Source organism: Brienomyrus brachyistius, chromosome 13 (assembly GCF_023856365.1).
Source record: "Brienomyrus brachyistius isolate T26 chromosome 13, BBRACH_0.4, whole genome shotgun sequence".
Lineage (NCBI taxonomy): Eukaryota > Metazoa > Chordata > Actinopteri > Osteoglossiformes > Mormyridae > Brienomyrus > Brienomyrus brachyistius.
The window spans coordinates 26,043,065-26,055,033 of record NC_064545.1 but is presented as its reverse complement, the minus strand read 5'-3'; the positions used below and the strand labels follow the sequence as shown (position 1 = coordinate 26,055,033).

At 39.6% G+C, this 11,969-nt stretch overlaps 1 protein-coding gene across 1 annotated transcript; it reads left to right on the top strand.

Moving 5' to 3' along the window:
• Positions 1 to 890: 890 nt before the first annotated feature.
• On the top strand, positions 891 to 10,938 carry LOC125706904 (V-set and transmembrane domain-containing protein 2B-like). Its single transcript, XM_048973769.1, has 5 exons — positions 891 to 1,491; positions 2,055 to 2,242; positions 2,662 to 2,691; positions 3,131 to 3,527; positions 10,225 to 10,938. The coding sequence occupies exons 1-5, from the start codon at positions 1,410 to 1,412 to the stop codon at positions 10,308 to 10,310; spliced, it is 783 nt and encodes a 260-aa protein (XP_048829726.1). The 5' UTR covers positions 891 to 1,409; the 3' UTR covers positions 10,311 to 10,938.
• The last annotated feature ends 1,031 nt before the right edge of the window (positions 10,939 to 11,969 follow it).

Sequence of the window (11,969 nt, the reverse complement as noted above, 5' to 3'; positions counted from 1 at the left end):
TGTTTGTGTTATTAAAGCCCCATCACGCTGTCAAGGTCAAATGAAAGTGAAAACAATAGTTGATACTTGACTGCTACCCTTAGCTTCACATCTTAATCTAACATAGTCTTTGATTGCTGAATGTTCAATGGCTCTATTTATTGATTGATTCTTTTCACTCACTCTCAGGCTGTTCTATTGAATAAATGAAGGACAACGAAAGGATCTGAGTATATGACTGGTGATTTCTTGGCACAGATGTTGGGAGGCTGATTTAGGAAACCGCAGCTAATTTGTCTGCTGAATTACATGGACACTCTTGGATGACACTGGGTGACTATTGGAGTGGTAATGAGGAGTGACACCCTCAGATAACCACACTGCTACTGTGGCACATTGCTTTAAGATTGTAATTTTTTTAAGTCTTACTTACTCATACTCTCCCTGCCTATAAATCTGCCCATGAGCAAATATTTCTATATAAACACTGATTGTAAACTGACCGAATTAAAAGACATTTCCAAATAGAAAGAAAGCTTAATAAAAACAAACAAACAAATAACAAGAGGCGGCAGGAGCTCGTGGTCAGTATGTCTGCAGATAATGATCACTGCTGAGATTGATATTGGGATTAAAAATCCTAGGAAACTGATAAATACACACATAACTTGTGGCTCAACACACAATTGTTGCATAATATGTTAATATGCACAGATGAAACAGATTAGCTTTGTGTTTTTTATACATGCATATGCAGACAAGGCTCTCTTGTGATTTATGTACTTACTCAAACAACGTGTGTATTGATTTATTTCGCTGATTAGGCTTCAATGCTTGTTCAACTTATGGAAGTGTCACACCATATAGAGAACACGCACACACACACGCGCGCGCGCGCGCGCCGACGCGGTTCTTCACTACGATTCCTCCAAACACTTAACAGACAAAATCGGGAACCGTCGGCTGATCTCCTGGTCTCCATCAGAACAAGGATATATTTTGTCCTCAGCGGGTCCTCTGTGGCAAACTGTAGTGATGGGTAGTGGAGAAAATCCCGGCAAACCGTGTCGTCTGCAAGAAATCAGAATATGCACGCTCCGCACGGTCGAAAATAAGTTTAGTTGTAGTTTGACACAAATCGGGGAAATAAGCTTTTCATGCTAAAGGAAATAACATTTACAGGGAGGTAACTGAGTGTTTGTGACTTTCGGATTCTACTTGCTTTTGTCCTGCTGACGGGACGCTGGGAGTACCTTACTGTTATTATGGGGATCGAGTACCTTCTTCATCCAGAGGAAATAATTTAACAAGAAAGAAAACAATCAAAACAAATGAGACCAAGATCCATCCGTGCCGTCAGTGTTACAACCATCTGGAGTCTGATGAGCATCCGTACTTATTCTTTGCTTTTTCTTTAATCGGACTACCTTATGTATGAGATGGAAAAACGGGGAATCCACGGTGTCATTTACTATCTTGTGATAAATGCCCCGCTCTTGTTATTCGTAAGCGGTAAGTATACAGGATCTACCTCTGTGTAATCTGCAAAGACCAACATTTCTTAATTGTTCAATGTCGATGCATTAAATATGCATTTGTGGAATATATTTGAATTTGCATGATTCTTTTTCATTCAGCCAATACACCGAGAAATATATAGAGTTTGAAAGCTTTATTTAACAAAATCCATTATATTAATGAAATTGATGTTTGATGCTGCAATACAACTGGCAGACGCATAAAAATGAATGAAGCGTGGCGTTTCTGACTATATTATCCATACACGCTAATAATATAAAAGAATTGTAGAATAGAACGTGTGTAAAACTTAAAGAAAAAAGCAGATTTCTTGGCTACTTTAGATGCGTCGCCTATATCAGTACATATGTTGTATTTCATGTAGGGTGAACAAAATACAACAACCTTAGTCAGACAGGGACACATTTTCTAAACATTAATACCAATTACACAAACAGCTTTCCATTGCACAAAAATTAATTAACAAAAAGCGCACAGAAATTACAACATGTAGGTGGCTGATACGTAATTTCCATTTGACTTTCTGCCCTGAATAGCGACGTTTACTGAAATTCCGAGGGATGTAAATGTCGGCGAAGGGGAGGATATTGAAATGCCTTGTGCTTTTCGGACAACGGGATCTACGCCGTTTTCACTGGAGATCCAGTGGTGGTATCTTAAGGAAGCGGCACCTAGAAAACTTGCACACGAAGTACAGATGAGCGTCCCGGCCAGCCGAACCAAGGTATCTGTGCAGCCGGATGAACAGACTTGTGCAACTTAGAAGTCAGCCGTATAGTGATTTTTTAGTAAAGTTACACGGGATAAAACGCAAAGAAGACATTTTGTACTTTACGTATGTGTTTGCAGATGGGTTTCAGATGGTCACACAGCTAGTGAAATGACAGCGATTTTATGATTTTTTTCAGATCACACAATGCAGTGCTAGTATTTGAAGTAACTTGATTGTTCTGTATCGGAGATACAACCAATTGCATAATTTCCTTATAGCGCTACTCAGACCTGAAGGCTATAACACCACAGAAAAAAACCGCTTGGATGTGAAATAAGGAAAGTTACGGTGTTTTTAAGGACAAAGATGCAGTGATATTTGATGCATGCTGTGGTATTTGATCAAAGTACATCTCAAACTTATTGTTTCAGATTGCTACCAAGGATGCTACAAAAATAAGCGTGAGTTTTTATTATTGTTATTATTATTATTATTATTATTATTATCATTTTGATATTATCATCTCGGTATTAGGTAGCATTGATGGGGGTGAGTGAACTCTTGAAATATGGAAATATATCAATTTTATGTAATACTTTAATAATAATGCTAGATTTCACCTCCTGCTGTGGTTATTTATTATGCATGGTTTGGTTTATTAATTTATTTATGAGTATTAAAATTTCACTTTACGCAATTCAGTTTCAAAGGGGAAAGAAAATTTGTTTTATTTGGCTAATTATCATATTGTTATGCAATTCAGCTTCAAAGTGCGTCATCGTTCTTCAGCTGTCCAACTAGCGAAATAGGCCTATATCTCAAGATAAAAAAGCAGAAAGTACGGCATCAGCGTGTTCAGAGAAGTGTGCACAGAAATTGTTCTTCTCTTTCATGTGGCAGACTGTGCGAGTCCAGGGAAATGCCATTTCCCACAGACTTCGTCTGTCTAATGTGCGAAAGGTGGACGAGGGGATGTACGAGTGCCGGGTGCTGGGAAACAACGCGGACGAGACTCAGGAACACAGAGCTCAAGCCACGTTGCACGTCACTCCACGTGATGGTATGGTTGCCGAGGAAGCCGTTTCCCACATTCAGAACCGGTGGCCTCTGAGAAACAGCCACAATGTGGCCAGTGGTCGGGCCACCTCTGGGCCAGGTCAGGGAAAAGTTTGGGTGCCTCTGCCAGCCGGACATGGTCTGGCTTCAACCACCACAACAGCGGCAACCCCATCAAAGAAATCTTCAGCGTCACCACAGCCTGGCAATGTGGCCATACTCAGGCAGCAACATGGGACCGGTGAGTCAAAGATCTATGCTGCCACCTAGTGGCCACATCAGAAACTGCTGGTTGTCGTTAATTGTGAAAATGTGTGTAAAAGTTATTTTCAAAATGGAAGTCTTGCAGAACATTATTTGGCACGTAAGAGCCTGATAAAAACCAAATTAGCCTCATATTTGTTTATGATAACAGCTTGTTTCTACGCTGAAAAAAATGTTTGTGAGGTGAGGATTTAGTTGTGGTTGATGCCTGCATAGTTGTCAGTCATATTGCAACTATGAGGATATTGCCTTTCCTCTTAAGCTTAGGAGATGGAACCTCACATTGTAAGGTCACATGAACCATCTGAAAAGAGCAGTTCCACTTGCTGATCAGATATCAAATTTGAGCATGGCTGTTATGTGTTCAGCCTGGTGAAGAGCTCTGTGTCAAATTCTTGTGGACACTCATCTTAGTCTTCTCCGAAATGGGTGCATATATTAAGGGGTCACACAACACTGCCTTCTCACACCTCTAGGGTTGAGGATTCAAATCTGACTCTGCGGTCTGTGTGTGCAGTTCATAACAAGTACAGTGCTACTGCTATGGTTTCAACCTGTGTGAGTCTCTATGACATTGATCCATTGGTTCATTTGCAACATATGGCTGTCGAAGTAACAGGATCCACCATCTTGTTGAGGAAGGTGGGCATGTGCTTGTGTGTGTGTTGTACTGTCCCATTGATTCACAAAACAGGAGAGAGCAGATTTGTGACAGCATGTGTTTCTCTTACAAGCCTGACAAAGCCTGCAGGTGGAATGATATCAGAATGTAGTCAGAGGGATTTGTTTGCAAACCTTCAACAGCAACGACCGACAGTCACAGAGGACTATCCAAGCGCTTCAGCGATACGGGAGCCAGTTCACCTCCCCCACCCCCACATCCCATCTAGCCCCCAAGCACTCAGTTACCCCCCCCCCCCCCCCCCCCCCCGCGCAGCGAGAACAAGTGACAGAGGCAGCAAATCCGTGAGGAGAATACCGGCACGGCGCACGCCAACTCATGCGAGTGAAGCCTTGGTTTGTGGGATGACTCACCAGAGAGCCCCATTTACCAGAGTGAGCAGGGGGTGGCAGAGTCACACAGGACGGGGAGACAGTTACCAAGCAGTAATGACAGGCCGCTTCATTACAGTGACTATGGCTCGCTAATCAGGTATCACCACGTGCCACACCTGACAGAGTTAGAACATCGATTGATTTGGCTTTTTTCCTTTTGGGGTTAATGGCCAGTGTTAGATTTACTTATTTTCATTTCTGTTGCTGTAGCTGCTGAATCTCAGAAGTGGCCTTTTTTCGTTTTATGGGGTTATTCTACCTAAACAAACCTGCTGAGTCAACTGACTATTGATAAAGGCCTTTCTCTCTTTTTCTGTGCCCTGCTTTCAAACAAATTGTTTTCCCTCATCATTTAGATGGCAGGACAAAGCCATTTGCCAGTATAAATACTTTGCCTTAGTTAGTTTGGTGCGACTGGTACACATCTTCCCAGAATCTTTGTTGGGATCTTTTCCTCCAGTCAGTTTCATTGTTCGTTTTGGATCCTCCTGCATTCACATTTTTCTACAGCTTTTTATCCCATCACCCAGGTGCATTGCAGAATCCCAGCTGATATTTGAGAGTATTTATACAGAACCTGCACATATGTGCAGCTCGATTCTCGTTCATCATCTAACCACATCGTCAGCTGAAATCCTACAATGGATGATGCAATTGGTCCTTCAAAGAGGACTTTAAATCATGTATTTCTATTACACCAGAGGTCCCAGCAGATTAATGGGTTATGTACATATTTGGATGATCTAGGAATGGCTGCCAAGCATGAAGCAGAGGGTGCTGGTCCATATCGGAATAACACAATGTAGTCTCATCATTCCCATCTCAATAAAAGAAAATATTATGTACATTTGTTTAATGCTTCTGTCTTTCTGAGATATTTGACAGAGAAATCATATCTCTTTATATAAAATGTAAAATATTCTTTATACTGTAGTCATAAACATTTTTCCATTGGTTGTTAATTTCAGTCAAATGTAGGTATTAGGACATTTAAGGATTTGTACATTGTAACTCATCTGCATTGTTCCAAAAACTCAGATGGAAATTTTCACTGCCTAGACAGTTCTTAGATATCTGCTGATCGCATATCCTCTATTGTCTAATACTCCAAACGATCCTCATATGGGCTCCTTCTTCATGCCTCACAAATACGAGGAGTATGATCTCATATATCTATGATAAAATTCACTCTCCGCATCCAGCAGCCCTTAACACTATAAAGACTCAATGCGAGAAAGACTTCAGTAAGGAAATTCCTGAGGGTCTATGGGATTCAGCCCTACATTGCGTGAATTCTTGATCAATGCATGCAAAGCATGGCCTAACTCAGTGTAAATAGTTCACTGCATCCACTGGACCGAAGTTAGATGAAATAAAATATCTCCCAATGTCGATCCCACTTGGGATCACTGCCGTCAAGTGCAACTGCAACCCTAACCCTACATTTTGGTTTTCCCCAATCCTGTGTAAATACTGGGTCTTTAGGATTAGTGATCCACATCTCTCAATGGTACTCTCTTCATATAAAGCTGATATTGTTACGCTTATCCCATTTCTGCAAAGGAGTATGGTTTTACTCTGGTGTAAGTGTCCAATTGTCCCTTGTTTCATAGGAGACATTCTTTCTTTCATGAAATTGAAAAAAACAGACATACATTTTATAACATATGGGGATCCTTCTCTGACTTGGTAGCGAAATTATGCCTCCAGACTGAAATGAAGACACATGCAATACGGCAATGAGAAGAATATAACCATCTTATCAGTATTCTCGTTTGGAAAGCAGACCCTTTTTCTTTCTTTTTTGTCCAGTCAGTGAAATATATCAACTTTTCCATTTGGCAAAACTTATCAAGAACCTTCCTGGCACAACTTGGTAGCTTCTTCGATTATTTTCCTTGTAAAACTACCTTACACTGTAAAAAAAAAAAGTCTGGAGACCATTGACTTGGAGTATATCAATGCCTTGACCACAAACCAATAAGAAATACTGGTGAACAATTTGTCTTTCCTAGTGGTTGAACTCATGTTCTGACGGGTTAAACGTGTGTCAGTCATCTTTGGGTTGACAACTGACATGAACCACATGACTGGAAAGACTAGGTGAAGCACTGTTTTACTTGGTAGGTTTAAAAACGTGTCATGAATAATAACTATCAAATTATCTACTAAACTGAAGGTTATAAGAAGTACATTTAAGTATATTAGCTTTATGATACAGAATATGTTTTGCTTGACTGGAGTTCCTTTTATATATAAGGGTGGTGCTGTTTTGCATAATGCTTTGTCAGACATTTTTTGAAATACTGCGCTTTTTTAGTGTTACATGGGAATAGTATTTCTGAAGATACATTGGCAATAAAATGATATTTTATGTTATATGAATGTTACAGGTTTTTCTTTTCTTTTTTGATGACCACACATACTGGAGAACATATCTGCCTCCACACCTCAGGTCTTTCATTAAGCCAATGTAGTTTTACATGCGACACTAGCTTTTTAACTTTCTGTGCGCAGTGTAGAAATGTTACTTATATTTGTTTGCTTGAATTGTTACAATTTAGTTTTGAATATTTTAATTTATTGGGACTTTTAATTTTGTGTTTTTAAAACATTAGGTAAAGGGGCTTATGACTCTTTGTGACACATCACTGGTGTTTTAGTTAATGCTGTTATCTCAGTATTCTGTCCACTGGATTATTACCATGTAACACTGTCACCGGGCAGAAGCTTCATGTTTACATTCCCTCATGCTTATGTCTAATCGCTGGAATAATTGCAGCTAATATTTTCCTGGCCTCGTGTTTGTAGCTTTGTTTCAATAGCATGTGGGCTGCAGTGGGTTGTAGTGTTTCTATAATTGCTGGAATTCAGAAAACCAAGTGCTCTCCAGAAATGTGAAGCCATTTTTTCATGTTCCGTTGGGTAAATAAAAGTAAATGGATAACAGTTAAGATACGCTGGACAAAACAACGTGAGCTATTTTAGGACAAACCCATCTTATTTCTGTACATTTGTATTAGTCACCAATGCAACAACAGGGCAAGTGGTTGCAAAAAATGTATGTATGGATGGAATATCCCTAAAAATCAAGCTCCCTTCGGCGTGACCCCTTCGGCGTGACCCCTTCGGCGTGACCCCTTAACGTTTGCTAGTCACCGTATATTTGCTGGCCCATTTCCCAGCAGTTATACCTTCCTGATGAACATGAATGTTTGAAGTTTAATATGCTGTGGATAAACTACGTGCCAAAATTATTCTCTGGCAGTTTCTGTTGTGATCTCTGAACGCGGGTAAGGCGCACGGACAGGCAGGCAGGCAAGGATCAGGCAGGAAGGCCAAAGTCGGGGAAACTAGGGGTTTATTCAGATGACTAAGGACAGGAAACATCAGACGATAACTAACATCAATGGCCGACCATGAACTCAGGCAAGACGGGGACTGAAATAGACAAGACAACAGGGTACAGCTGGGTACAATCAGGGAAGCACACGTGGATAATCAGGGGGCGTGGCACACATGAGGATCGTACGAGCTGGGCGTGAGTTTCACCGTGGTACAGCTTCTGCTGATGTTATCAGTCATTAGGACAACTATATAAGTTGTGAATTAGTGTCCTGATGTATATTGAGTGGGACGGATGCATTGATCGGTCATCTTTGGAATATGACATTATTTTTCTGGTAGTCTGCTGTAAAATATATACAAAGTATTGTACGTACTGTATGTCCAACTTCAATAATTTTAGATTTTAAATAATTCATTAATTTAATCTGTTAAATTATTCACTTGATTCACAGTCCTGGATGTCCTTTACTGATGAAACTTTTGTTGATCCTGGGTTTCAATGGCCTGTTGGTTCCAATTACATCAGTAGTGAGTTATTTTTAAACAGGTTGTGATTGTTTGAAGTTTCAACGTTGCCAAAACTAATGGAGCAAGGGAAGGGCAAGATGCTTTCTCAGATTCCATGCTTGAATCAGCAGGTACCTAGTCAGCTCTTTACCCTATTTAGGGGGGCTTTAGAACCCCTATTTTTTGTCTCAGCCCCACCTGAAATTTTTTATTTTTTTTTTAACCATTTAGTGGTTTGTCCCAAATTTTCATATGCATTTTGTACCCCCTGTTCAGAAAATTTCATTGTGGGAATCCACCATCCTCTGGGCAAATTTTGGAAAAAAATAAAATAAAAATTATGGAGAGATGATGTCCAGTATTTCTTCAGGGGGCTCCGCCCCCCCTAAGGGTCAAATCCTAGAATTTATTTAAATTTATAGAATTTAGAGTTTATTTCCTTCAATTCAAACAAAAAGACATAAAATAAACTCCAGTGTGTGTTAGTGAAGTATAGCAACATGAATGGGTCCCACCTCAGTCACTCATTCAGTGCTTAGACAGCGGGAGGCTGCGCAAAGGAATGAAATGCTCAGTTACTCTCTTTTTCTTAATACCCGATTCAGAAACTGATGTAAAGCACATGAGCTCCTTTCACTGATAAACGGTACATTTTGCTGTCGGCACCTTGGTCCCGCTGGACAGACAGAGCCGGACTGCATCTGAACCATGACTGCGCTTCCTTGCTTTCAGTAGAGAAATGTGTCGCAGTGAATGTGAATCCACTACAAAGACTTTTTGTTGAAAAATATTGCTGAAAAGCTAGAGCCTTTGATTGTTTTCTCTGACTCATTCAGGCATTGAGAGAGTTTGTATGAGAAAATGTGACTGAAATTCATTTAGGCAAAAGTCAAATGACACATTGAACTAAACCTAAAAAAAAACAAGATATAATTACAGTTACAAAAATAGAAATGAATGAGTAATGAATTCATAATTTAAAAGAGTTTTTTTTGTCTTTAATAGGAACATGTCTTATGCTGTTCTGTTGTTGGAAAATGACTTACAGAGGCAGTGTAACGGTGATTTGTGAATTATTGCAGCAAAAATGAGGTAGATTTAAAAAATAAAATGTGAAAGACATCCTTTGGGAGATTTTCAATACATATTTCAAGATTTTCACAGTAGTCACTGGCAGCAGAAATGATGGTATCTTGAGAAGGTTGGGAGTGGAGAGTTTCCAAAGGGCTTGATGATAAACAGATATTAAGCTGTAGCTCTTTCTGAGCCTGTCAGATACACCTGTTATTTCGGTATGGGGTAACAGCCCTTCCCATTGGCTGTCATATGAGGGCGATATCCCTGCCAATGAGAGAAGGCAGATCTCTTCGCTTGCCAAAGGGCAGAAGGGCAGTTCAGAACTAAGGGAAATAAAGAAGAATGCATCTTGTTGTGCTATATTCTTGGGCATGCAGCAGGGAATCTTTCTTGATGTGTACTCACGTTATCTCAAGCTTTGAGGTTAAGATTGCTTATTTTAAACCTCTCAGTCAGTCGTTCACTTTTAAATTATAGTGAAAACAATAAAAATTGGATAGGAAACGAAATGCAAAAAACAGCAACTGAAGAGTAACATTGATCATTAGTTTCTGAACAAAAAACGATGTTTGAAATGAGCTTGGTTTATGGTGTTTAAATATAATTTTTTATCAATGTGACGTATGTAGAAGTGGACTTGGCTACAGTTTGGACTCATGATTTTTTTTCTTCTTCCCTCCCACCAGCTTCTGGAGCCATTAAAGCCACTGACCCAGCGCTGTGTGCTGCCCTGCTGATGCTACACACCGTCCGCTTCCTCTGTGTTGCCTAGAGACATCAATCAAATTGGAATGCTTTATAACCATGACGACAAAAGGCAAAGGACTTATACAAATGGCAGTTATGGAAAAGGCTTAAAAAACAAGGCCATCAATAGGAGAACATTCTGCCTGGGACTTACAAAGACTCGTTTAAAAGATACAATGGATACAATGGACTGTATAAAAAGCATGATAGCAAAACTTAATGAATCCATAAATGCGAGCTTTGATCTTACATATAACATACTCAAAGTGATGCATTAATTCTCTCAGTAGCATCTGTCCCGCTGATTGCATTGCAGCAATTACCTTTTTACATTTTTTTTAGATATATACCTTTTGTTTTATTGCAGAATGTTGAGCAGTTAAACACTGTTACATTCCAGTCATCATAGATTGTAAAAGTTCTGTAAGAGAAAAACTATACCTGTGTCATTTCACACTTTTTTTTTTTATACACGTCAACAAATATGACCTTATATATTTTAAGTAACAAAGCACATTGTGTCACAGCCTCCCATGATATTTTAATTTAAAATAATGGTGATTCAGACAAGACATTCATTTTTAAAACATCATGTTCCCAGTACCAGACATATGTGTGTTATTTGTGTTTTTTAAATAAACACTTCCAAGTACGTTATCATATATTGAATCGTATCACTGGACAGCTTTCAAAATGATTTTCATGTGAACCCATCACCCATCATTCATTATGCTCTGCAATGTGATATGTGTTGCGTTTGAACCTATTTTGAATTCACTGGAAAATATAAACTATTTACAAAATAAGCTCCAACCAAAGGCATCCAAAAGTGATGGGCAGGAGCGCAACCCTCCTACAGAACAGAGAATAGAAAAGGTGAGGAAACAAAGAAAACGATGTGGGGGGGGGAATCAGAGAACCCCCACCCAGAAGAGCTCATCAGATGTAAACAGTGGTCTGGCATTCAGACGAACGGCACAAAGCATTTGGTTGGCACATCCCTTAATGTAATAAATATCATGCATCAGGCACTGGTTCTGATTCTATAAATAGGAGTTTGGTCAGTTAGCACCACTACAGACACAGTGTTGAAAGTGTCGCAGCACTAATAAATGCTCCAACGATTCCGTTTCTATAGTAGAATAATTCATTGGTGTTTATCAAATTTCCTGGAGACGTACTGTAACAGATAAGGCTGATAAGGGCACTAGCATCTATTGCCAGTTTAAAATATTTATCACAGTCTGCAGCAGTCAGAGCTTTGAGAAGCTCAGCAAAATAGTGAGAAAACGAGAAACACAGGAAATGTCCAGCCAATTCTAGGAACTGCTTCAGATGTTGTTTTGTTTTGGGGACATGAAGCAGCAAATTGCTTTTACTTTAGCTTCCATGGGATATACTTGATTTTGGCTAACAGCTATACTCAGGTAAGTCATTGAAGCATCACTTAATTGCCTGAATACCAGGCAAAGCTTTTCTGTAAACAGATGACCAAGTCATTGAGATAAGCAACTCAGTTTGGAGCGGTGTCTAAGCAACAGGAATGCTCAGGAATTTCCTGGGAGTATTTAACACAAGCTAAACGTCACTACTGTGTACTGGGTAAAAATATCCAGGTATAACAAAAGCAGAAAAGTATGAGAGGGTAATGGAACCTGCCAATACCCTTTTAACAAGATGAGTT